Source organism: Gymnodraco acuticeps, unplaced genomic scaffold (assembly GCF_902827175.1).
Source record: "Gymnodraco acuticeps unplaced genomic scaffold, fGymAcu1.1, whole genome shotgun sequence".
In the NCBI taxonomy this organism is placed as follows: Eukaryota; Metazoa; Chordata; class Actinopteri; order Perciformes; family Bathydraconidae; genus Gymnodraco; species Gymnodraco acuticeps.
Genome location: NW_022992264.1, coordinates 37,268 through 64,279, shown reverse-complemented (window position 1 = coordinate 64,279; position 27,012 = coordinate 37,268). Strand labels below are relative to the sequence as shown.

At 39.8% G+C, this 27,012-nt stretch overlaps 1 protein-coding gene across 1 annotated transcript in view; it reads left to right on the top strand.

Moving 5' to 3' along the window:
* Positions 1 to 27,012, top strand: part of cfap74 (cilia and flagella associated protein 74) — a gene marked incomplete at its 3' end in the record, with an annotated part of 69,013 nt that overhangs the window by 6,500 nt on the left and 35,501 nt on the right. Inside the window, 14 exon segments of the mRNA XM_034206986.1 lie at positions 5,383 to 5,481; positions 5,562 to 5,666; positions 7,431 to 7,604; positions 7,926 to 8,036; positions 11,885 to 11,987; positions 13,522 to 13,679; positions 14,546 to 14,759; positions 15,655 to 15,801; positions 18,531 to 18,689; positions 18,797 to 18,915; positions 24,818 to 24,884; positions 25,585 to 25,674; positions 26,018 to 26,203; positions 26,396 to 26,492. Of these exon segments, the coding sequence (XP_034062877.1) occupies positions 5,383 to 5,481; positions 5,562 to 5,666; positions 7,431 to 7,604; positions 7,926 to 8,036; positions 11,885 to 11,987; positions 13,522 to 13,679; positions 14,546 to 14,759; positions 15,655 to 15,801; positions 18,531 to 18,689; positions 18,797 to 18,915; positions 24,818 to 24,884; positions 25,585 to 25,674; positions 26,018 to 26,203; positions 26,396 to 26,492 (1,829 nt within the window).

Here is a 27,012-nt window from a genome sequence, read left to right as displayed (position 1 = left end):
GTCTGTGGACTCTATAAGAGCATTCCAGGTCTTGCTTTGCTCTTGGGCAATGCTTTCCATAACCTTCTCGCCTTGGGTAGTTGTTTCATCTGAGAAGGGATCTGCTTCAAACATGCTGACGTAGTTGTCATAGAGTCCTGCACAGTCCTTTGAAAGTCCCGTTATATATTCAACTCTACATCCTCGTGGGATATGTTTCCGAGCAGTTTTCAGCACCAGGTTAGCAAATTGGTCGTAGTTCTTGCTAACTGGTATTATGTTTGTGATCTTTTCTTCCAGCTCGTTGGTGAAACCTTTCCAGTCTGCTTTCTTGTAATTGAAGCGCCTTTTAAAGGGCACAATGGTTGGGACTACAGCCGCATTGATTAGGATCCCAATGGGGCGGTGTTGGCTTGATGGAATAGGGTCCAGCACCGTCTTTTTACACAGTCCAGCGATGTTACTTGTGACCATGGTGAGATCTGGGTTGTAGCCACGTTTCCAGCGAGCACTGAAAAACGAGTGTGGTAGCTTGGGGTCATGGATCAGACTTAGTTGGTTAGTATCCATCCAGTCCTCTACTGCTTCTCCATCCTTGTTCATTTCAGAGTAGCCCCACTGGGTACTGTGGCTGTTGAAGTCACCAATAACGATCTGTGGTTTGCCGTGTATTTTGGGGATTGGCTGGGAAAATACAAAGTCTACAGGTGGTGGTTTGTAGACAGATGTTACTACAACACTGCTTAGCTCAACAGATAGGACTTCGATATTATGGCCATCTGACATATCTGTATGCCTGTGCTGCAGCACCTCTTTTCACCCTCTGTCTGAAACCAGAGCCTAGTCTGCTCTGATTGGTTAGCTGGCCGGCTCTGTTGTGATTGGTCAACGGCTTAGCCTTTCACTTACAATGCGTTGGAGCCAAGCCCCCAGGAAGTGCTCCGGACTCTAAGGAAAATATTCGTAGTGGCCAAACGGCAGTACCACAACTTCCGTATCAGTCCGTGACGTCACCCGGCCCAGAAATACTTTTCCCCATTGACTAATATTGGGGGTAAAGAGTCTGTAAATCAGCAGATCATTTTTTTTTAACTAAATAAAATATCCAATATGTGCGGAGCCCTGGTGGGTTCATAGAGAGAAAAATAAATAAAACAAGGCCACGTTTTATATTAATTCGTGTGTGTGTGTGTGTGTGTGTGTGTGTGTGTGTGTGTGTGTGTGTGTGTGTGTGTGTGTGTGTGTGTGTGGTGTGTGTGTGTGTCTGTGTGTGTGTGTGTGTGTGTGTGTGTGTGTGTGTGTGTGTGTGTGTGTGTGTGTGTGTGTGTGTGTGTGTGTGTGTGTGTGTGTGTGTGTGTGTGTGTGTGTGTGTGTGTGTGTGTGTGTGTGTGTGTGTGTGTGTGTGTGTGTGTGTGTGCGTGCGTGGTTATAAACGTAGCAGCGCCAATGAGCAGCAGCTTCATAGGAATGAACGAGGTCCTACCTCCGACGCTGTATCCAGTTCTTATTATATATACATGGTAGGAACACTAGTCAATTAAAAACGTGAGTGTTACATAGTGATGTCACTATATCAGGGTTGCCAACTCTCACGCATCTGGCGTGTGACACACGCTTTCACTCTCAATCTCACGCTCTCACGCTGCCCAAACTATTCTCACGACAAAAACAAGAATACCGAAGACTATAAATGGTTTTGAAAACTTTAGTGATCGTCTTCTCAATAGAACATCTTTGATAATGTCTCCTGGCCAATCAGAATCAAGATAACAGCGTGGTGTTGTTGCAGGAAGTCCCGAAGGAGAATACTTTTGCTGTAGTACATCTCTATATACATCGATACAACATTACGTGTTGATAGAAATCAACACGTAATGAAATAAGACCCCACGGTTTGATGATTGATAGGTGTGTGGGCTGTCTTTCATTTTGACACACAGAACAATGGGGGCTATCCACCCTTATCCACAAAGTCATTCACACAGCCTCTTCCCTCTTCTCTCTGTGAGGAGCAGCAGGTTCAGCTTTCAGAACAAAGTAGGCTAACAACAAACTAAAATGGCATTCATTTTTTTAAATATGTCGTGTAGTAATAGATTTATTTTTTTTCTTCTCAAGAGAGTACCAGAATGTGTATTTTATGTTAGTAGTATTTCAAAAAATCTCCTGGGGGAGAATCCCCACAGACCCCCCTGCAGGGGTTGGGTTTTCAGCACGTCAACTCTTTCACCTGTGGAGAAATTGCCGGATTGGCTCCAGGTCGCCCTTTTTATTTACTACAAGAGAAATGTGCCTTTTTATTTCATACAGTTCAATTTGGATTGAGACAGGGAAATAATCTAACCCTCACGCGTGGCGTTTCACTGTCAAGGGGAGTGTGTAATTACATTGCAAATACTGACTTGAGCCCCACCACTGTATGGGTTAGCCCTACCATAGATTACCCAACAAAAATACTCTGGAGCCGCAACTGCCGACCCGTATTGCGCATGCTCAGATCTAAGATCCAGTAGAAATGATAAAAAAGTAAAAGTCTGCTGCTTATTGTTCTACTAGGCCAGGGGTCGGCAACCCGCGGCCCACGGGCCGCATGCGGCCCTTTAAGCCCTCGGCTCTGGCTCCCTTGAGTTTAGACAAAAATAAGAAGGAAATAAAATAAAAGTATTTGTAGGACTATTTATATTTTGTTGCATGGTTGAAAATGTTTCGTATCTTGTATTTTGAGGTGATACTGTGACACATAAATAAAAAACAAAACGGTTTTAATCAGGTCAACTAAAATATGCGTCACATCCTGCTACGGTCCCGGGCGAGCGCCTTTTCTTGGAGGCGATCGAATAACCTGACCCCCGGCTCGATGAGCGAACTATGGATACATCAAAGAAAAGTACCGGAGGAACACAGGATTTAATTCTGTGTGGACAGAGTTATATGCTTTCACAGCAAACGATGCTGGTTTACCGGTATGTTTGATATGTAGAGAGAAGTTGTCAAAGGTGCTGCAGCCTTTACGTATCGAGGAACAACACGGGAGAGGAAGACAGCTGACGATCTTCAGTCATAATTCAATGGGGTATGTAATTTATTTCAGAAAACACTTTTTGTTATATTCCATGGAATGCTCTTAACGTCCCGATAGCAATGAATATATTAAATGCTTTGACAATAAATACATACAAAAATTAATCTCTGGAAGCCGTAGCGCTGTAAAAAGCACGACCAATCATCTGAGCCGGCCCGGCTAAAATAACTGGATGGCCTACCTGCCTGTCAGCCTTCCATCTCGTGCCCTCATTGGTCATGTGCGCGTTCGTGTGTGTTGGAGGAGGGACTCTGTAAGAAAGTCTGAAGGAAGAGGCATATTTGTTCCGGTTGTGTACTTTCAAATTCTAGCTCACTCGAGCTGGTTTCTCCATTCTTACCTACCCTACCTTTAACTCTTTTTAGGGTGCAGCTATATGTTTTATTTATTTCAAAGTTTTCCCTTCAAATGTGCAGAGGACTCCCCAAGTGCTGTGTTTAATTTATTTTAAAGTAGGCCTGTGTATTATTTTTAATTCTCCTTATAAGAGTTATTTGTTTCTTATTAGAGGTTAACAGTTGTATATCATGTAATAAATAGTAAATTAATTAATTAATAAATGCAAAAAAACTGTAGTTTTTGTCTGATATAACAATAAAAAACTATGAAATATATTTTGCTGCTCCAGACAAAAAAATGTTTTGGAAAAAGGAGCAAAATGGCTCTTTTGGTCAAAAAGGTTGCAGACCCCTGTACTAGGCCAAAAAAGAGTCAAAGAGTATGTGAGAGTGTGTTAATTAATATATTTGGCAGTTTGGAGTAAGTCTGTAGATTTGTGTGTGTGTGTGTGTGTGTGTGTGTGTGTGTGTGTGTGTGTGTGTGTGTGTGTGTGTGTGTGTGTGTGTGTGTGTGTGTGTGTGTGTGTGTGTGTGTGTGTGTGTGTGTGTGTGTGTGTGTGTGTGTGTGTGTGTGTGTGTGTGTGTGTGTGTGTGTGTGTGTGTGTGTGTTTCATGTATAGGCCTCTCACGATAATTAATTTTGTTGGATACATTTTCCCGGAAATTATTGTCGGCACCGTTGTATGACCATTTAGACCACTGACATAATGATAATATATAATAATAATTCAAGTACATCCTTTCAAACTGCTAGTCACATCCTCATGTAAATGGCAATTTATTAAGTTCATTTTTATTTATTGTACGATAAGTCAATTAATTGCTTATCGCGACAGGCACACAATAAAACAGTGGAAACAAACATGTGTTTGACTTTCATTAGTGAATGAAACTGTGTGCCCTTTATAGTCTGTGTCCAATATTGTGTATTTGTATATATTGTATATATATCCTATATATATGCTAAGGTCTCGCTGCTGACACGATAGCAGTCATTTTGTGCGCATATGTGTAATTAAACCCATGATATCAAAATCTCACTCCAGCCAGGTACCCAAAGTTGGCAACCCTGCTATATTACGAAAGTAAAAAAGGAGACTGGGATTTTAGCCATTGCAGACAATTGACCTGCACAAAAACATATATAATACACTACAGGAAAGGGAAACCCTTAAAAGCTTTATGTTTTGGCTCATTTAAAAAAAAAAAAGATGCAAAAGCCCTGACAATGGTTTGGCTTTTTTTAAAGTAAATCAACTTGCACGTGCCTCGCTTTTCTGAGTTTGTATCTTCACGGTTTATTGCACTTGTTGTAAAGGAAAACCTTGTTTTTGTATTTCTTGTGATTTTTTGTCTGTGGTCATTGCATTGCTAAGGATAACAATTTCCCACAATCCTTTCAGTTTCTGGAAAGATATTTCCCCCCCCCCCCCGTTCTAAACCACTTTCCCCTCATGCCTTCTTCACACAGGAACAATCATTTCTGTACCAATTGATTCAGCAATTTGCCGGAATAGAACATTTCCCATAATGTCCTCTCTCTTCACACTTTTCTTCCCTCTTTTTATTTGTCTGCAACGCAAGCCATTAAGTACCCGATGAAGTGTGTGTGCGGTCTCCAGCTGAAATGGCTGTCATTTTCCTTTGGCACAAAACATCAGAGGTCAGAGTGGAGCTGCACTGCGCTCTGATCAAACATGAGTTTTTTTCACGATACACAGATTGTTCTGTTGCACGTCATTAAACTGCACAAAGAACATTGGCTATTTCAAAGCTGTTGAGGTGAGTTTGTGTCCACTCTCAGCTTTTCAATATCTTCATTACAGTAGATTACCTTGTTAGCCGACAGAATGACCTTCCTTTTATTGCAATGGCCGAAAATACATCCATTAGTGTGATGCTCTGAGCACAGCTTTTGAAATGTTCTTTCTGGTTTGGGATGTGTCTCTATGTCAACACTTGAACTTGTCTTACTGTTTCCAGAGAAGAGCTTAAACTCTGCCGTCAGAACATTGAAAGTGTGTTGGAGCAGAGGGAAAACTTGGAGGAAAAGATGGAGGAACAGAAAGCAGCAGATAACAGGTGAGCTGAGCAAATTGCCACTAGTCTCTACTATTTCATTTTGCATAACCTCTGTTTATTCTGTGTATTTTATTCTGCAGCGTTGCAGTGTTTCGTACACGAGCCCAGCATAAGCTTTTGTGTCAGAAGCTGCAGAGTGAAGAGGAGCTGGAGGGCCACATCAACACGGAGCTGAAGCAACAAGAGTGAGTCCGAGAAGAAGGTGGTTTGGCAGTATGGTCTTGCTTTGATAAGCATCAGAGGTGTATGGAAATCTCAGCCCCCTTCATATATTTAAATGGACCTTGTAATTAACTAAGAAAGCAAAAACAGAAAAAAATTACACCATGCAGAAGATCCCCATTGTTTAAAGCCACCGCCCCCTTACAAGATAGAGAATACATCGGGAACCCCTCATGTACGTTCCTTGATATACATTGATATTGTCCATTCTTGACACTTTTATAGTCAGAGAAAGATTTCAAACATGCACCATCTCTACACCGAATACTCACAAAACAGTGCAACACCCATCAATTGAAGTAGCTACAAGTAACAGCAGCTGTTCAAAAGTGTCAAAGGCAAATCAAGAGTAAAGGGCTCATTTTAAGTGCATTTCAGACTATACACGTACAGATATCAAAATAACTGTGAACTTAAGTTTTTCCCTTTTGGTTCAAATGCTAAATAAATGATTCTGATATTTCAAATAATAGCCTTACAATTTGTTAGATGAAAACATGATATATTGTCTATTTTCGATAAAAAAAGAATACTTGTTAAACTATGAAAGCTTTTGTAATAAAAGAACTGTAATCTGAAAAAATATCATGTTTTTTCACTATATTAGTAACAGAAACCGCTACGCAGTATTTACCCATCTGAATAACCTTTAAACTCTTATCTACGTCTCAAACCAGACTTCGGGGTTGTGTTTAGCACCTCAATGCTAGATGAAACCAAACACCACTCGTGTTAATCCCAATTTAATGCTCTTTTTAATCAGAAATCCCTGCTTATTTGACTTTCTGTCGGCTTCATCACAGTCATACATGCTGTCAATGATCGTCTTTGAGTTTGATTAGCAAGAAAAGCTTTGCCATTGTCATGTGTAACGTTCTGGGGCAGTTTTGTTGTTAAACCTATAACGCTGTATGAAGGAACTGCTTTGAAAATGATATGCTCTAATTGTCTGAATGCTGTTTTGTAGGATTAAAACAATTATCACTGCCTAGACTAATTCATTCAGTTGATTGATCTATTTTTAATCATAATTATTTTTACCAATTTGATAAGAACCAAATCAAATTGCCATTGTGCTTCCAAACCCTGCATACGTGTAGTTCTCTTCTCTCAGCCACATTAAAGGTCCCCTATTGTACTGTTTTTCATCAATATATTATAGCTCTCAGTTATGCACAAAGCATGTCTCTGATGTGTTTGGCTCCAAATACCAAACAGATTGTAGCATCCCATAATCCCCTCTGTTTCAGCCCTGTTTCAAACGTGCTGATTCTCTGTGTGTTACTTTAGATGAAAACAAGGAGCCCCTCCCAATGCCCCTCTGAGAGAGATTTGGTTAAAAAGAACACAATGGTGCTCTAGGAGGAGATTCAGGTGATAAGGTGGGCGGGTGTTACCTTGGTTGGTGATTGGCTAATGGTTACGCAAGCCAAAACATCGATATGACATCATAAAGTGGCCAAAATCTGATCAGCTCATTTTCAGACAGGTTTTTATAGAAATGGATCAGGACAAAAAGAGAGAGAATCTTTTTTCCTGAAACTTTCAGAATCTCTTCACACAGAGGGGACACATGTTGATGTATAACAGATATGACAAAGTGGATTTTGCATAATAGGTGACCTTTAAGTGACGGTACTGGAGAAATAGATTTAGGAAACGTTCACTATCAGTCTGCATTTCCAACTTTCTTCCTCTTTTTTTTTTTCTACATCTTTGCTCCTCAGACTGGAGCTGAGCGAGGTGGAGGTGGAGCTTGGCAGGTTCTCCTCTCTCCGGCAGGAGGTGCAGGAGGAGGAGCGGGCTTTCGGGGTCCTGAAGAAGCAGAAGGCGACGAAACGGCTGCAGCAGGAGAAGAAAGCCAGCCAGCACCAGCAGCTCAGGATGCAGCATCTCAGGGAGTACGGAAAACAAACATATTCTCCATTCACGCTCTATCGTTTTTGTGTGTCGAGCAAAAAATTCATCTCATTATATAAATAAGTGAGTAGAAGATGTCACACAGCGAAATCACATTTGTATGCCTAGGGAGATAATTAAAAATGAATTATTTGTGCACTTTAAAGTATCACTCCCTAATGAAAGTATTGTCATATTGCACCATGCCATTCTTTATTGATTCTTTTTAAGAGAAGCCTCTATGGGGCATCAGCTATATCGACCTTGAACAGCCATATTGAGACTGATATGTTCTGCATGTCTCTGTGATTGTGTTCTGATAGTAAACAGGCATCGATGCTGAAGAAAGAGGAGGCTGAATGTCAGAGGAAAATCGAAGAGGGCCGAGCCAGCCGCAAGGTAGCTGCCAAGTACTTGAAAGAGACCATTAAAAGGTAATCAGCCTTTAAGCCAATATACTGGGCTCAGGGTGGAACAAAAGCATATCTCTGAGGACTCATTGGAGAGTTGACACATCCTATTGATCATTCACTCATACTGGCACAACATATGACAAGCAGCAGGCCTGATAGGATGCTTCAAGAGCTCAAATTGACAGAGAAAAGTTCTAGCTGAAAGATCTGAAAAGTGATTAAAGTTAGTGAAGTTAAATGTCCCTCCAAAAAATACTGTACTAGAAGTAGTTTTTTTTCTGGTTAGTACGAGTCCATGTGAAAGTTGGCTTATATGATTTTGACGGGTCACCACTAACGAAAGTGTCCTTGTTGCCGACTTTCATACAGCTTATTCAATAAGGGCAAGTTACGGCGGCTTTATGTATAAAGCACATTTCATAACAAAGACACTCATATTAAAACGGGACGGGTGGTGCAGTGGTCTGTGCGTTTGATCATCAGATCAAGGGGGGCGTTGGGGAACTCCAGTTCGAAACCCGCTCCCGCCCTACTGCGTCAGGCCGTTGTGTCCTTGGGCAAGACACTTCACCCGAATTTGCTCCTGTGGGTATTGTCCACAGTAGATGACCATTACATGTATGATCTGTATGTGTAATGTGTATTTGTAAAGCGCTTTGAGAGTCTTTGATAAAGCGCTATAATAAATATAAGGATTATTATTATTATTATAAAACATTTAAATAAAGAAGAGGCAGGAAGAAATTATAAATATGCAATATATTGGATTAAGATTTAGAATAAACATATATCATTTATTTGGTTAGTGAGTTATTTATACCCAATGTAACACACAAACGATAACATGAGTCATAGGTGCCCAGTGTTTCCCACAGAATTTGATTCCCCTGGCAAGAAAAGCCAAAGGCACCTTAACCTATACGGGTGGCCCACGCATCCACCCCCCCTCAAATAAGATAATACATGTGAGTTCATGGCTACTGTAGACAACGTTCTTGTTGCTCTGTGTTGCGTTGTTAATGAGTGAGACACACCGGAGTTGAGGATCTGTGGGGTAATTTACAATGTAGGCATTTAGCAGACGCCTTATTCCAAAGCGACTTACAATGACATTCTCCCTGGAGTAACCGAGGGCTAAATGCCTTACTCAAGGGCAAGTGGTGTTCCAGGCAGGATTTGAACTCGCAACCTTCCGATCATCAGCCCACCTCACTATCCATTAGACCAGTGGTTCTCAACTTGTGGGTCGCGATTTTCTAAAGCTGTGCATGCAGTAGGCGTTGGACTGGAAGTACCGGAGACCATAAACGGTCTTGAAAACTTCTGTCACGTAGTGATCATCTTCTCAATAAAACATCTTTGCTGAAGTTTTTTCGAGTCTTCTGGCCAATCAGAATCAAGATTGTTGCCGGAAGTCCCCACGGAGAATAACTTTGCGGTAGAACTATTCTTTATACATCCATGGGTACAACTTCAGATACAAATGAACTAGTGCTGTAAAAATTATCGCGTTAACGGCGGTAATACATTTTTTGAATTAATTGCGTTAAAATATTTAACGCATTTAACGCATGTGCAGAATGGCCCGCCCCATACATCCCACCAGTGGCAGCGCCAGGGTATGGCTGGGGTAGGCTACACACATACCAAGAAATGGCTTAGCCCCACCATGAAAAATGATGTTAAAGGAAGCAAAATAAAGTCTGCCAACTCGCGCGGAGTAAATTGCACAGCAGTTAGTAATATTGATTTCAGTAGCCACGGTTTTGAAAACTTTTGTGACGTAGGCCTAGTGATCGTCTTCTCAATATAACATCTTTGATAATGTCTTCTGGCCAATCAGAATCAAGATAACGGCGTGGTGTTGTTGCAGGAAGTCCCGACGGAGAATACTTTTGCTGTAGTACAGGGGTGCACATAACTGGTACGCAGGTTATGTGCGTAATCTGAAATGCGTACCGTCACTTGTGTCACAAAGCGCATTTGCGTACCGACGTACTTGTGAAGCTTTTCCAGAAGGCGGTTAGATCACCGGACGACAGAGTCGGTCTCCGTGTGCACAGACAGGGCTGCTGTTAACGTCGGTCTGTACAACGGAATAGTGCCAAAACTACGCCAACCGGCTGCGGAGGGAGACTTTCCCCCCCCCCCCTTCACTGGAGAACTGCGCTAAAACAGCTGATCACAACGTTCACACTCTGTGGTCACGAAGTACTCCACTAGCCGCCCCCCCTCTGTCGACTTTCCTGAAGTACTCCCCCGTTGATAGAAATCAACACGTAATGAATTAAGACCCCACGGTTTGATGATTGATAGGTGTGTGGACTGGGCTGTCTTTCATTTTGACACGCATAATAAACATAGATAGGGCTACTGTATGTTAAATGGATATATCCGCCTTCTTTCATTTATCTTTCCATTCCCACAACAATATACATAAAGAAATAGCATATTTTGGACATAGTTCGAATGGTGATTAATCATGATTAATTAATTTTTAAGCTGTGATTAATCTGATTAAAAAATGTAATCGTTTGACAGCCCTAAAATGAACACATAATGAAATATGATGATTGACAGGTCACAGAACAATGGGAGCTATCTACCCTTACCCACAATTTAAAGTCATTCACACAGACTATCTCCTCTTTGCTCTTCTCTCTGTGAGGAGCAGCAAGTTCAGCTTCAGAACAAAGTGAAAAACAAACAATGGCATAAATTATTATTAATATGTCGGGTAGTAATAGATTTATTTATTTTCTTCTCAGAGTGTACCAGAATGCGTAGTTTATATGTTAGTATTTCTAAAAATCTCCTGGGGGAGAATCCCCCCAGACCCCCCTGCTGGGGTTGGGTTTCAGCATGTGTGCCTTTTTATGTTATACAGGTCAGCTTTGATTCCATCATCTCATTAAACCTTTTTAAAAGCATACTTTAGTTCTGTGAAGGGATATAAGGGATATATGCACTGTACTTCACTTTAATTAATATTGTATGCTGAAAAGCGTATATATATTACAGCAGGATTTTTGTTGAATAGATTTCAGTGGTTCAAAATTTCGGGTCGCGATTTATTGACAAAGGAAAAAGTGGGTCCCGAGGCCTGACCAGTTGAGAACCACTGCATTAGACCACAAAAATAAAAAATAAATTTTAATTGGCGGCCCGCCACAAATAAATCAATGTATGGGAAACACTGGGTGCCATTGAAAACCTCAAGCCTCGCATTATAACACTTTATTGTCCAAATGACCTCTTAAAAGACCAAAACAAACAATGAACTGATCCCAATTATAAGTAGCAAATGCCCGGTGCACTGTATTTTATTCTATTTTTAATATTGAGCTCCATTGTAGTTCAAAAAGTATGGTATATGTTGAATTCTGAGTTATCATAGTAACATTTGTGTCTGTACATGTAAATAGATTTGTTCTGTTTGGTTTTATATTCAATCAATGAAAATACTTTATTAATCCCAGGGGAATTCGGTTGGGGAAAGTCGGAACATATTCAAATGAAATAAGTCATTATTTATATAAACAAAAGTACAAATATGCAATAAAAGTCCTTGTAGCCACAGATATTAGGCACAGGAACAAGGCAGGACGTCCTGCACAGCGCAGGGACACTAAACTCTAAATGCCTACATGTAAATTGAACCTGAGCTCCCTAATCAGTATCAGTGTATGATACTTTCATGTAATACTCTAAATAAAACTATACACAATAAAGCATTGCTCAGAGTCATGATAATGAACCTTAATGCTCAGCTCCTGGAAGTTACAAACCTAATCAGCTGCTTTGTTTGTCTCTCTACTAAACTATTTCTGATCTTTAACATGCTCTGTTATTGTCCCCGTTTCATTCAGCATGCAGCAGCAAGAGGCTGAGAAGGAGCAGCAGAACCGGGAGCTACTGGAAAAGCGGATGCAGGCTGTCAAATCACTGAAATCCAACATCGCAGCCACACAAGTGAGCGCCAGCACCCTCTCATATAAATACTGTTTGTTGTTTCAGCAGTCATAAGGAACATGAGCTGTAGAGCTACAGTATGCATTATTAACATTTCCTATAGCTTCCATATCTATAAAGCTATATAAGATCATTCCAATGAGCATAAGTATTTCTGCATGCCTCGTAGAAAATAAAGGCAAACGTGCATCTCAAATGAAGAGTTGATTTAGAGAATGCATTTCAATTAGCCCACACAGATGTGGATGTCCAATAGCTGCAAAAGCTGGACAGTTTTCCTGAAACCACAGGCAGTGTAACACCACAACTGTGTGTGTTGATTTATGTTATCAAAATAATAAGAAGGCACTAATCCAGATTAAGGCTGCTCGATTTGGAAAAAATAAGTAATTGCAATTATCTTTAATATTATAATTGCGATATGATTCACAATATTGGAGGGATTGATCATTTAGCATCATTACTGTTTTCACCCTCTGTCTGAAACCAGAGCCCAGTCTGCTCTGATTGGTTAGCTGGCCGGCTCTGTTGTGATTGGTCAACCGCTTAGAGATGTCCCGCCCCTTAGCCTATCACGTACAATGTGTTGGAGCGATAGCCAATAGAAGCGCAGGTGTTACGTAGTGATGTCACTATGTCACTGCAGTGGAGGCATCTCAGGCAGGGGGGGAGTGTGTGGGACAGAAACTCCCTCTGGACGGAACTTTGGGATTTGAGCTTTTGCAGACCATTTACGTGCACTAAAACCTTTTAAACTCACAACAGGAAAGGGAAAACCCCCAAAACCATAATAGGGCACCTTTAAATATTGCTCTTCCTACGATATGTACATTGTGCCAGCCCACATTTTATTTTTAATTCAATTTTGAATATTTGTTCAGCCCTAATGCAGAGTTTTTAGGCAGTTACAGTAGCTCTGCTCAAAGTGTGAATGTTCCCCTTTAACCAAGCAGAGAAACCATGACAACTTGGATCTTCCATTCCTGCTGTTATAGTAACAAGACATTCATTTATGTGCACTAAATATCAATATGTGTGCACTTATTAAGTCCATTTGAGGTTTATACAGTTAATAAAAACATATTTCTTGTGAGATGAGGCAAATGCACAAACATTTGGACATAAAATGACTTGAAGTTGCAATCAAAGTCTTTGATTACCTGAGTCTTACTTCAAACACGGCTGTAACGTTTGCTACATTAGGAAGCATAAAGAAATCATCATATATTTTGAGACATTAGGACTTGTATTCGTTCCATCCATCTGGACCAAATGATCCTTTAACATACTGAGGGAGAGATTTGAGGCAGAAGCCACATTATCATTGTATTCTCATTACACCCCCTCATTATAAATACAGTCATTCAGCTCTGGACTACGAGCACTTATATGCATCACAATCTTGCAATGCTACCATCATCAGGCTTTATTTGCCATTTTAACCGGAACATTTCATCATTTTGGAGCACCTTTCCTAGTTCAAATACATGACGTTGTCAACTAAAGCTTAATTAACCTGATGTGTTTTCTTTAGGAGAGCTTACGGGTCAATCAAAGCAGAGCCAGAGCCAAGGCTCAGAAGGAAGAGCAGCGACAGAGACAGCTGAGAGAGTCCCTGCAGGCTGAGGGATTGAACAGTATCCAGCATATGTACCAGCAGAAACAGCTAGAGGAGATACAACGAAAACAAGAGTATGTCCTCTCCTCTCCCTTTCCTCTCCCACACGCATGTCCTCCACTCCCACGCCGTGCAGCAGCGTGTGGGTGTTTTCTCTCGCTCGTGGCCGCGTTTCAGTATCATGCAGTGTTGTTGATTTGCAGAGGTGGAGAAAGTACTCAGAGGCTTTACTTAATTAAAGTAGATAGTCTTATAATACTATATTACAGTATATATTTTCATTACGCAGAATGGCTTTTTTTAAACCGTTATACAATATTATTATTTAGTTTTTATCACTATCATTTTGCGATTTGTCAATGTGGAGCAGATTTGATTATTTTATTTTTATTATTATATTTTATTTTGTATGATATTAGTATTATTGATATTATTATTTGTATTATTATGTATTTATTTTATTATAATTATTATGTCTTAATCCAACAAGGAGGATGCATAAAAATACATACATCTCAAAAGTTATTGCCCAAAAATGTTTTAATTACATTTTTTTCTTTTTGTAATGGCTTTAAAAAAATCTAATTGGTATCAAAGATAATTCCTAAATATTTGAATTTGAAAGTTTTTCATTATTTGTCTACTAACGCTAAGCTGTGGATTCACAATATATTTGAGCTTATTCAGTCAAATACTGCACATCTTCACGATCATTGTCAATATGTCTTATTATATTTTTTGATAGCTAGTTACTATGAAGTATAAATAAGTGTAATGGAGTACAATTTTTGCCTCGTAAATGTGTTGTTATAGAAGTGATAAACGGCATTGAATTGAAATATCGATTAAAGTACTAGTATGTCCAAGGGTTCTTAAGCACAATACTTGAGTAAATGTACTTGTTGACATCGTACCACGGTTGCTTTGCCTTCTTTCTCAGGCAATTAGAAGAGAGGCAGAAGTCAAAGAGAGTGGAGATTGTGGAGAAGATCCTTCAGGAGGGGCCGCTGGTGGAGAGCAGAAAGAGAAACCCGCCACCGACGCCTAAACTGTCATTAACTGACAAGTACCCGTCTCTGAGGAGGGCCAGAGAGAAGCTGCTGCACTACCTGGACCGCAGACCCCCAACGGCCACAGAGGAGAGAGCTACCATCGTGAGTGGCTCATACGGTGGTGCAGGAAGGAGTCCTAAAAAAAGGGAATGAGTCAGAATGTTAACATTTCCGGGTGCTTCATTTGATAGTATATGTTTTTTTTTACCTGTTTTAGGTTTGATGCTTGAAAAAAAGTCGGTGGTTAACATACGCTTAAGAGATTGTCACGTCTTGTCACGCGAAATCACCCAACTCGTGAATATCCGAACCATCTTTATGTCATAAAAACACCCTTTGTTAACATAATCCATCCATCCATCCATCTTCTCCCGCTTATCCGTGGTCGGGTCGCGGGGGTAGCAGTTCCAGCAGAGAGCCCCAAACTTTCTTTTCCCTGGCGACATCAACCAGCTCTGACTGGGGGATCCCAAGGCGCTCCCAGGCCAGCGAAGAGATATAATCCCTCCACCTGGTCCTAGGTCTACCCCTCGGTCTCTTCCCAGCTGGACGTGCCTAGAACACCTCCCTAGGGAGGCGCCCAGGTGGCATCCTAACTAGGTGCCCAAACCACCTCAACTGGCTCCTTTCGACGCGAACATTAACGTAATGAGACGGCTAAATGTAAGCACGTCGAACATTAGGCGCCTTTAGCTCAGGGGTGATGATCGCAGCCATGTTTCCGTAATGTTCTGCATTTATAGCCTAACGTTAGCTATTTTACGACTTGGCAATTGCATGTATCATATGAGTGGTGGATATCATCCTGCTAAACAAAACATGTAGGTATCATAAATGTGTGATCACATTTTCTGCAATTTCTACGAAATCTCATTGCTTTTTGTCGAGGGACCTCCTGCGATGCTAACTTCAGGTTCGCCCTAGAAAAAACGTCATTACTGCACCACTGTGATCCACTGTATTTTCATCAATCATGACCCGATGTGTGTTTTTGCAGCAGTTGAGAGACTTTAGCAGCTCGTCATCAGCTTCCTCTGATGTTGACGACCAAGAGGAACCCACCAACCAGGAAGAGGACCACCCGAGCCTTTCTGACAGCCTGGCTGAGCCTGAGTTCTCTGGCCTTTGGGACCAGAACTACAAGGTGCGCTAAAGAAAACACCACAGCTGAACAAAAGCAAATCCCTGCAAGCGGCTATATATAAACACTCATACATCATGTCCCATTCACAGCAGACACATGCTTTTTCTATGGATGTGCTTATTGCATTTATTTCCACTGCTGAATTCCCTACCTGCACACTGACGCATGGATCATGAATAATTATATTTAAAGGCACTTCACTGATTTTAAATAGTTGTGTAGCATGTTGGAAGTTAACAGAAAAGAGGATTCTACTGACTTCTTCACTGATTTAATAAGGGACAAGTTCAATTCCCCGTAGCCATACTGTACCTCTGGCTTGTTAGTGTGTTCACAGCGGTCAGTGTTTAAGGATGAGGGATTGTTCTCATTCCTGCACAACTAACTCCTACTTGTTAGTCAGGGTTGGGGTCTTTTGGGGTTTTTCAAGTTTTAAACGTCTTTTTTGTGAGTCCATAACCCAAAGATAATTACTTATATATGATTTTTTGAAGAGGAAAAACTAAAAATCTTAATATTTGACAGGCTGAAGTATTACTTAAACAATAACTCATTATCAAAAAAGTTTGGGATTATTTGACTGCTGATCAATTGATCTCCTAATCTTTGCAGCTCTACATTGCAAGTGAAAAGAGACACATAGGCAACACAGTCTGTTTTCATTGTCCCAGGACAACAATCAGGCCACAGCGCTGAGGAAAATAGGACAGGTTGGAACAATCCAGGTTTTTTAGAGCTTGTAATGATATATAAGAATTTAGGAAATAAAAGAGCAATTCGATTAATTAACGGGACAATATACATTAGTGATGTGAGCCATTAGTGCTGTAACAATTAAAGGACAATTAATTGATTCATCAATATAGAATAAAGAAAATACATATGTATGATTTTAGAAGACATTTCCTCTGAATTTTCTAAAATATTTAAAATTTTAATTTGTCGTAATTTTATTGACTTAATACAATGATGTTAATTGTTATTTATAATCAAATTATTATTTGCGAAACATATTATACAACACTCACATGCCATGCACACTAGGAGTTGTCTTCCATACCAGAAAATGGAACTGTGACATGTTCGATGTTTGACCTCAGCTCTGCCCCTGCTCTTTATCGATCCAGCTAACTGTGGCTAATGCTACTTTAACAATTCCAGAAATAGTTCCTGGCTCAACTCATTAATCCATTTAAACACATCATTAATAGGATAACAATGATACAACCATGATTCTTGCCATTATTAAAAAATAATGGATATTATTATTAATTTTCACCTTTTCCAGCATATGTCAGTTGACCTTCATTTCCTACAAATATTTTGGAATTTAAAGGTTTTTCAGTAATTGATATAAAATGAATGCTAATGCTGCAGTGCATTGACAGCACCAAAAGGATTTATTGGGCTTCTCCGTGGTATTTCTTTGTAGCAGAAACCTGCTGACACCGAGGTGAGTTCTCTCCCATCCTGTCCCCCCCCCTCAACACACACACATATCTACACACTTGAATGTGGGGCGACAGGCATCACTTCTCATCGCGCTGGTGCGTTTGAGGCCTCGGAGCGAACGCGGTGCTACAGCTCTGAGCTCTGAGCCGGAGACAAGTGAAGTGGAAGCGATCTCTCCTCCTCACATGCAGATCAGACTCATTCCCTGTTAAAGGCTACTTCTCAACACAGTAATGGCCAGTGCAGTAGACCAGCACAGCAACGTAACACAGTTCATAAGATCATTCATGAGGCGGAGAATGATGATGTCATGTCACTTGTGCAAAGTGCTTTACATTACATCCTCAGAATAAGCCTTGCTATCTAAACATGGCTTTTAAAACATCATTTCACTCGTTTGTTTCCTCTTAATAGCTTTATTGTTGGAATACTCATGTTATTCCAGTATTTAATCCAACTTTCTTTTGTGTAAAATGGTTTGCTAGAACCTTGCTGACAAAGTTATCAAGTAACGGCTAAATGCGGATTAGAAATCCTTTCCTGATTAAAATTATAACCTTTTTCAAATATTTAATTAAATGTAATAACATTATGAAGTAAGATGGATATTATTTTACTGTTGAAAATCAAATTCCTCTGGCAACATATTTTTTAAAACAAGTATTTCTTCTTGACCATTGAAATTTGGAAGAGATAACAAACTACATCAAATGTTAGCGCCATTGATTATTATTGTTTATTATTTCCACTGATAAATCCCAACACCATAAAAACGTATCCAGAGCGTTTTGCCAACACCTTTTCTGTAACATTCCTGTAATGCAGTTTCCTGTTTCCTATCAACAACATGTATGACTGTACAGATCTGTATAGTGTCACCCATTATATCTCAAGATGGAGCAGATTACTGATATCATAGCAACAATAAAGCGTCAAATTGACTTTAGCTAAAGATAAAGCTACATGTCTATATTACAGCAGACTAAGCCGATAGGAAGTACATTGTAATAATCTCATTAAAGGATTTCATAATACTATGTTAATGAGGTTTCATCTTGTTTGCACGGGACTAATATACAGTTAGTATTCAGGCATAGTAGCCCCTAGCGCTCAAAGGAGAACATTTTTTAAAAGCAAGAGAAATCTAAGGAACTGAAGCAAATATGAAAAGTAAAAAACATGTTTGAGATAATGATCTTACGATGTGAGAAATTGAGTTAAAAATGTTTATTATTTAAAATGATGTCACTAGCTGTTGCTTCCCTGTGTGGTTACAGAAGCTCCTGAATGAAAAAACAACATTGGAACAGGCAGAAGTAAAGCAGGAAGAACCGGCAATGGCCATTGGAAAGCTCAACCGCCCTCCTAAAAAGGTTCATGGGAAAGAATTGAAAGGCCCTCCGTTCATCAGTAAACCAGAAGTCATCCTCTTCAAGGTACCGCACTGCTGCTTCTGTAGAAAGCACGTCCTGAAATGTCTTGTGTGTCATGTACAGGTTTCCCATGTAAAACTATGTTAGTCGAACTAAATGTTCTGTTTTAGGACTTCGAATTGGGTAAAACGTATAAGAAGAAAATCGTCCTGACTAACATCAGCTACATCACCAACCACTGCAAGCTGCTTGGGGTCTCGACCCACCTGAAGGATTTCATCACTATCAAGTAAGATGTTATACTGTCACTAAACACACACCAGTGACCACAGTGCAGTGCAAATCATGACAAAAACAATCACTAGGACAGTATGCAAATAAATGCTTCAGATGACATCACTTGAGGCGATAGATCAGATTTGACGCCTGTGTTTCTACAGTATGCATTATAACTTCCCAAGTACCCCTTAAACAAGCGATACAAAGCAACAGAGACTTTCAACCAATTACATAACAATGTTTGATTGTGTTATGCTGTTTCTCCCTGCTTCTAGTCTCTGAGTTAAACTTGGCGACACATCACTTGGACCTAACTCTCTACATCGGGTCTAAGAAAATAATTGTTGACCTGTCTTTTGAAAGTGAATCTACAATTTTACAATGCACTCATAATACCATCTTTTCACCCCCTGTCTGAAACGGGAACCCAGTCTGCTCTGATTGGTCAACTGCTTACTCTTTTGAAAATGTCCCACCCTGTAGCCCATCACGTACAATATGTTGGAGCGCTAGCCAATAGAAGCGCGAGTGTAACAAAGTGATGTCACTATGTTACTGAAGTAAACAAATGAATCAAATGGAGGCGTTTCAGGCAGGGGGGGGGGGGGTAGTGTGTGGGAGAGAAACTCCCGCTGGAGGGAACACAGGGATTTTAGCATTTGCAGACCATTTACATGCACAACAATAGATACAGAACACACGAGGAAAAGGGAAAACAGCTAAAAGCACAATAGGCCCTCTGTAATGTAGCTATTTAAAAATCAGATTGATTGATTCTATGTATGGATTATCAGGCAAAAGAAAAGCAAAGGATGCTTGGAAAGAGTGTTTCAAATTCAGGTTTTGTGACGATAGCTACAGGTGTTGGGTTTAAATGTTAAAGCTCCTACATACTGCATTTTTGACAGCTTTAACTACCACATGGCAACATCTGTTGATGCATCACCACTCAATACCACCACTTGTTGTCATGTAAAGAGACCATGGAGTGGACGTGAAAGCAGAGCCTGTCCTCCCACATATGGACGCCAGCTTGGCTCCACACGATCTCAGCTCCTCTCATGAGACTCAATGAGTCAGTCTACGTCTCTGCCTTCTCCTGCTTCTTTCTCTCCGCCTGCCAGCAGCCCACAGGCAGGGGAAGAGATGCATTGTTCTGCAGGTCACTCGCTGTGTATCACTTTCCCGTCAGCTCCCCCGTGACTTGATGTGGTTTCTTCTTCTCTCTTCTTTCTGCCTGACTGAGCGAAGAGTCTCCCAGGCTACAGCGGGGTCAGCCGGAAACTACTGATGCCGTTCTTCTCCAGCATTAGCATTGGACCACTTGTCTGAACACATCACTTTATAGTTCTCTGATCTTAACTCACATGTAGCAAACATGCACTTTCACATACTGTGTGTGTGTTGATTAAATCCACTCATCTTGCCATCTCTCTTTCATGTTACTGACAATACATCTCTCTTCAGATAGTTCAGGATAAAACACAATTTGAAAGTAAAAATAGTTCGAAAATGAATAAGATTAATACACATACTTACAACAGGAGCTCCCTGTTGTTATGTGTTTACATTAGATTCATCAGTTCTGAAAGATACATACAAAATGTCTTCATGATAAAGCTTTATTAGTTTCCCCACCAGATGGTTTGTTACACAAAGACATTGGAGAAGCCGACAATGGAAACAGTTTGGAAAAGGGGAGGAACTTTCAAGAAACACTTTTCATGTGATCGGATGAACAATCTAATGAAGTATACACATATCTATCCACTCTAGAAACCCCTCAGTGCCATTCTTTGCTGTTCTTTCTAAATTGGGAAATAACTGGTGCTGATGCAGCCTCTCTAACCTCTTTAGGAGCCGCCATTAATGTTTAGAATTCAAACACGCTGTTGTTGTTCATTTGTTCAGGCTTCTGAAACGTATTCCTGGAAGCCTGACAAGAACGGTTATTGTGTAATATCGCAATAATGTGCCATACTCAGCCACTTCATTAATATTCCCTGAAATGAATGAAAGGAGTAAAATAAGTCAAATAAATTCAATTCAAAAGCTATAAAGCCCTAATTCAGATCAATACAATCAGGGGTTTTGCTTATAAAGCCTTACATGGTATGGTTTGACCAGTTATAGCCCCCGTCAACCAGCATGCTGTTAGATGGCCATCTCCCAGAACCCTGACATTTTAGTCACTCTTGGCTCATATCACTTGTTACAGCAGATCCTGAACTCCCCAGATGGCAGGCAGTTTTTGTACAGATTTACAAGGTGTTGGGAAAAATGATGTTACCAATCAAAACACCAAATACCAAGACAAAGACAGTTTTCTTTGTTTAAAGTATGCATCAACACAAGACATGTTGAGCCAAAGTTGTGCAATTTTTCTTCCCCGCCCACAAATGTTGCTCAGCAGCAGTAAAGTGAACTAACGTTTTATTGAGAATGTTTGTTTTAATATAGCTTCAATTCAGCAGGTGTTGATTGTCCTCGCATTGTATTGACTCCAATGGATAATGTATTTGTGTCTTAGTAATCTGAGATTTGTGATGCTTAGCACCTGTCTGACTTTGTTTCTGTGTTTGCATATAAGTAGTAGTCTAGAATGTTTTACTTAATTAAACAAAATCTAATAGAAATTGCTTTATCATAACTTATACTTTATTGATGTTTTAGCTTCTATTTGGATTCATTATGATAACTTAATAAAGATGAATCCTTAACATTGAAAGCTTTCATTTAGGGCATTTTGTGCATGTTCCTTTAATTCAATAATTTGATCTGCTGTGTCCCCTCTCTACTGGGTCAAAACAACCGCCCAGGACTGCCAGAATTGGTGTTCGATAAACTAGTACTAATATTGGTACTCGACAAAATGTAACAATTTGAGGATAATGGAGCATTAACTAGTAAGAAAACCTTTTAAACTGTGTTTCAGTAATCATCAAAAAAAGCAACTTGATCTGTAAGGTATCCTAATAGTCATTTTGATGCCAATAGAAACTGGTGTAAAATAATGTATCTGAAATGGTTGAATCTTTTCAAAGGCAACAAAACATGTCTCTCACTTGGGTGGAGTAATGTAGAAAATTGCAGTTGCTATTGATAATAGATAGGCTATTTAAAAATCATGATTTGTTTAGGATGTGTCAAGCTATTCTCTTACCAAAATGTGATCTACAGTTGTTTGGAACCACGGTGATATCATTTACTATCCACAACTTTTGCTAATGAAGAACAAATAAACAGAGCGAGTCCAAAAATGCATTATTTAGTACGAACATCAGTCAAAACCGCAGTGGAGCTTTATTTCCTATATCATGCCAGTGTATCCTTCTTATTTAAAACAATCACCTAGGACTACTACGTTTTTCGCGTAGGGCAAATACCATTACCATGCAGGAACAAGCATTATATTCTAGCAAAGTATTCTAAGTCAAGAGATCAAGCTCTCACACACTACAGAAACAGTATTCAGGTAATCTTCACAAGCATTGTCAGAGACTTGATGCTTCACTGTAGATCGCCTTCTGACATGGTTAAGAGCGTGGGGGGGGGTGAGCTCTGCTGAACTGAATAATGATCTGAGCATGCTTATTGATTTACTGTAGGAGAAACCAATGGGCCATCATTTAAAATAGAACACCCGGCATAGTTAGTAATACTGTACAGCCACGGTCCCAGCTTCATCACTTCAGTTGACTGCAATAAATATGGTGTACAGTATATGGCCTCGTTTGCAGTGCGTTATATAGGGCTGGAACGGGCTTTCTGAAACACTGCCTCACTTAGCATTTAATCCCAAGTGAACTGCCCTATATAATCGTCACGTTTATCGTCACGTGTATTTTCATACCAGCTGTCCTGAAGCCATGAAAGATGAATGGTACCAATAAGGATGGAAATTAGCATTAAAGAAAAACAAATGCTGATGAAGGTTCAATGTGACATTTATAATTAGCAACAGATTCACCATGCTAGATGGAATGCTTTCATACACTTCCAGGTCACAGTGATGAGCTGGATGGCAGATCCAGGCAGCCAAAATGACAGCTGGACCAACAACTTCAAACCAAACACTTATCCGTTGCCCACTGGTAGTAATTCCTAATTGTCTCAACCAAGTTTGAATTAAGCTGTCCAACAATGAAGCATAAATCCCCTTTTGTCTTTCTCAAATTGAGTTTGAAGATGTCCACTGCTGTTCAAACCATGTTTCAGCAAAAGCCACCCAATCAGGTTCTCCTGCAGTTTCAATGTCTTTAAATGTTCTGTTCTTCAACAGACACATTTTAAATTGTTTAGTTCTGGAAAAGTTTGTTTGTATCGTAGGCAGAGTAGACGGCAGCCTGCTACACAACACAAGATCCACAGAATTCAAACAACTTCCCACAACCCATTAGCTTTCCTGCTAAATGATACTACTATCATATTAGCAAACATGACCACATGTGTTGTCTCACTTTTAGCTGAAGTGACGGAACAATCATCCACCAGGGAAAAGTGCCCTGTTAACGTCAGGCTAGAGAGCTAATTGGCTAGTCAGCTGCAGCCCATTCAAAAGCATGTCAATGTCACTCTGGTCATGTTAGATGTGTGGTCCTTACAACTCGTTGTTTTCCCATGACTTGTAGCAACAGCGAAGGTTAGCTTACTTTGTCTCTTGTTCATACAGTGTAAACAATTGGTGGACCAATCAGTTTACAGCTCTGTCATTTGGGACAAAACTTCCTGCAAATATTAGAGGACGTTAATAAAGGAGGCACTGTAATCAGAGAAAGATTCACAACACTTGAATGCCTTATTCTTGGTGATATCATTGAATAAGTACGCACATCAAAAAATGCACATGGATATATTTGCATATGTGTTAAAAAAAAAAAAAGAATTTCACTTTGACTTTATTCACCCCATGCTGTCCTGTATTAATTGTGTATCTGTTTATCCTTGATTGATGTGTAACAGAAGGAAAAGTGCAGAATTAATTCTCCTTCCTCACAGAGTGTGGCAAGTTGACATAAGAAAACTAATATGAACCCTTTCCAGCTTTGTTTTGAACTACCTGCAGGCCAACATCTCATAATTTATACATGAAAACACCCACTGCATGCATGAACATGTCCAAATGAATACGATGAAACCTTTATGAAGGCCGTAAGACAAAGGCTTGGTATATTTTATGTATTCTAACTGTAGCTTCTTCCTCATTATGGTAGTAGTTGAATTTATTTTTCGAGCTTATCTATTTATTTTTCAGAATCCTCCGTGCTCCTCTGGCTGGCTGCCTGCTATATTCATATCGATCGGCTCTCCTCTTGTGTCTTTCGAAGGGCGGCAAGTTGTGAATCTCCTCAGGCAGCTTGGTGTTGGTGTAAACATGTGCTGTGAGATACACATGTTGCATTGAAATAGCTCACAGTGCTCATGGTTCTTTTCTCGACTGGAAAGAAACATTTGGTAACAGTGCGATAATAATATAAAATGATACCAAACCATCTGTTCTACAGTGCAGTGTTTTCCTAAGGAACAATAGCTTTTGTTCACCTCTTCGTCTTGTGCGTGGTTGAAACTGAGCATCAGGTTGACTGTTGACCTCGGCTCTTCAGCTTATCCGCTCTCAGGAGATTTTGCATTTGATCTGAAGCAGCTGCTAATGCTGGTATTCTGAATGTATTTCCTCCTGAAGTTGCACGTACTTTCTGTGGTGTTCTTGTTTTGTCTTGTTTTCTGTTATTTCTGTTATCTACATGTGTGAAGCCACGCAAAGACGAAACAAACACTGCTTTTAAATTGTGTTACTCATATCTTGAAGAAAATGTCTTAACTGTGTAATATCCATATTTATATGCTGTTGTGGGTTTTTTTTGTTGAAAAATGCAGATGTTCTTATTCAGAACTTGTGATTTGACTTTCAGCTTTGATCCACCTGGTTCTTTATCCACTGGGATGTCCTGTGACATGCAGGCTGTTTTTCAACCTATGGTTAGTAACACCCCCTCCTTTCAAACTTCTACACATTTGATTGTTAAAAGACTGAAGACTTGTTGTGTTTTTAATCCTTTTTATATCTGTGAAATGTACAAAAAACAAAAAAATATATTAGTTATTAAATGGAATAAACCATTGTTCAGACTTTCATAATACTGTATATAAATAATACATGTATTTCCTTTCAGTGCAATCAATGGCACATTTTGTGTTGTGTTGACTGTTCTTTTCCACATTGGATTTAAAACTGAGTAATTAACACATTAAGGTGCTAGCGTTTTATTTGAGTGTTTTTACATCCACATCAGATGAACAGTGTAAGAGTTACACAATGGAGTCTTGGCTTAATCCTGTGGCTCTGTATATCATACTCTTAGACATGTATGAGCTGTGCAAGGCAACAAGAGGTACAGAGGACTGAGATATTCCCTGCAGCACCTTTATAATATTTCAAATAAGATCTAAAATGATAGTTCAATCCAAAAACAGTACATACATGTAACCTTGTGAAGAATGAAAATATTGGAAGTTGTTAAACTTGTATACAGCTTTCTTCTGTTTCTCATCAGCAAAGTCAAAAGAACTATCTGCTCGCTGTCATTCGACTTTAAGAATGAAATGTCTGTGGATTTATCTAATATCAAAGTTATGGCGTTATGAAGCAACACATTGTCCCATGATCTGATCACCTCAGATCAACGAGGATCTGGAGGGAGAGGTCCGGTTTGCATCAGCAGTGGGTCCCTTCTCTGTGCCCGTCAGATGCACCATAAAGAAATGTGATGTGAGTCATGCTGTGTAGCACTCCTAGAGGAAATTACATTCAAATGACCAATGTTATTTTCATGCTTTGCTATTTTTCTAGCTTTGCATATTTTTGTGAGCGTTTGGGTATACCACATCGTATTTATTGGCCTTATAGTAATATAAGGAAAAATAGGATAAATAAAGTATCTATCTATCTATCTATCTATCTAATATAAGAGAACATTGGAACAATAATTATGGAACAAATATGACAACCTAATGCAGTATTTGTATATGTATTTATGTATGTTAAACTCTGTACTTAAAAAAATCGTCATTGCTAACGCTAATTTCTGTATATAAATGTATCCTCTCTCTAGATGAAAGTTGACAACCAGTTCATTGACTTTGGTTCGCACGTAGTCGGCCAAACTGTTTCATGGACTATCACCTTGACCAACAAGGGAGCTCTGGCCAGCCGCTTCAGCCTGGACACTTCCGCGTGTCTCAGTCCAGAAACTAGCCACGTCCAGATGGCATCCCATGTCTCTGCCAACACCAGCCAGGTCAGCCTTCTGATCTGAAACTCGAGAGTTGCTTTTTGTGATGGCCTTATGGAGAAATTGTAATGCTACAAATTATAAACTAGATACAGCATATATGATGAATGTGTAGTCAATTCAAATAACGAGGTCCAAAGACACTCCTATAAATAAACGTTCATGTATAAAGTCTGATGAGTTGCTGTTTGCTGACAGGAAACAAGCAGTCCAAACACAACATCTGACTCTGTATCCATGGGGACTGGCAAACTCCAAGCAAAGGAGGAGAGTCAGGAGCTTTCTGAGCTCCCAGGTAATTCTGTTATACAGTTGGGGCCCTGGTTCCAATCCAACCAGGGGCCCTTTGCTTCATCTCATCCCCTGTCTCTTTCCCCCCTTCCTAGGTTTTTACTGTTGTGTTTATATAATAATAGCAAAACGGCCCAAAACATAAAACGTTTTAGAAAAGCACAACAAAAAGTTGTTAAGTTGTTAACATTCAGTATGCACAAACGCCCAAAATATTATTAAATGCCTGTCACTCAAAACCCAATCCATGTCATGCTAACTGGTGATGCTAAATTTGGTATAATTTCTTTCCTTTTTCTCCGCTACCCATATGTATCACGACCATTCCACACAACCTTTCAGTAATATCCAGGTAAACATGACAACCTTAATATTTCTCTATAACTGTAACTAAGTTCGGCAAAAATACAAGATAAAATGTCAAAATAAGCAGCAATTAACTTGTACTAACATTGTAAGTTTGCTAATGTTAGTTAGCTAGGCTAAAGTTAGCAAACGAACTTTAGCACAACAACAACAACAGA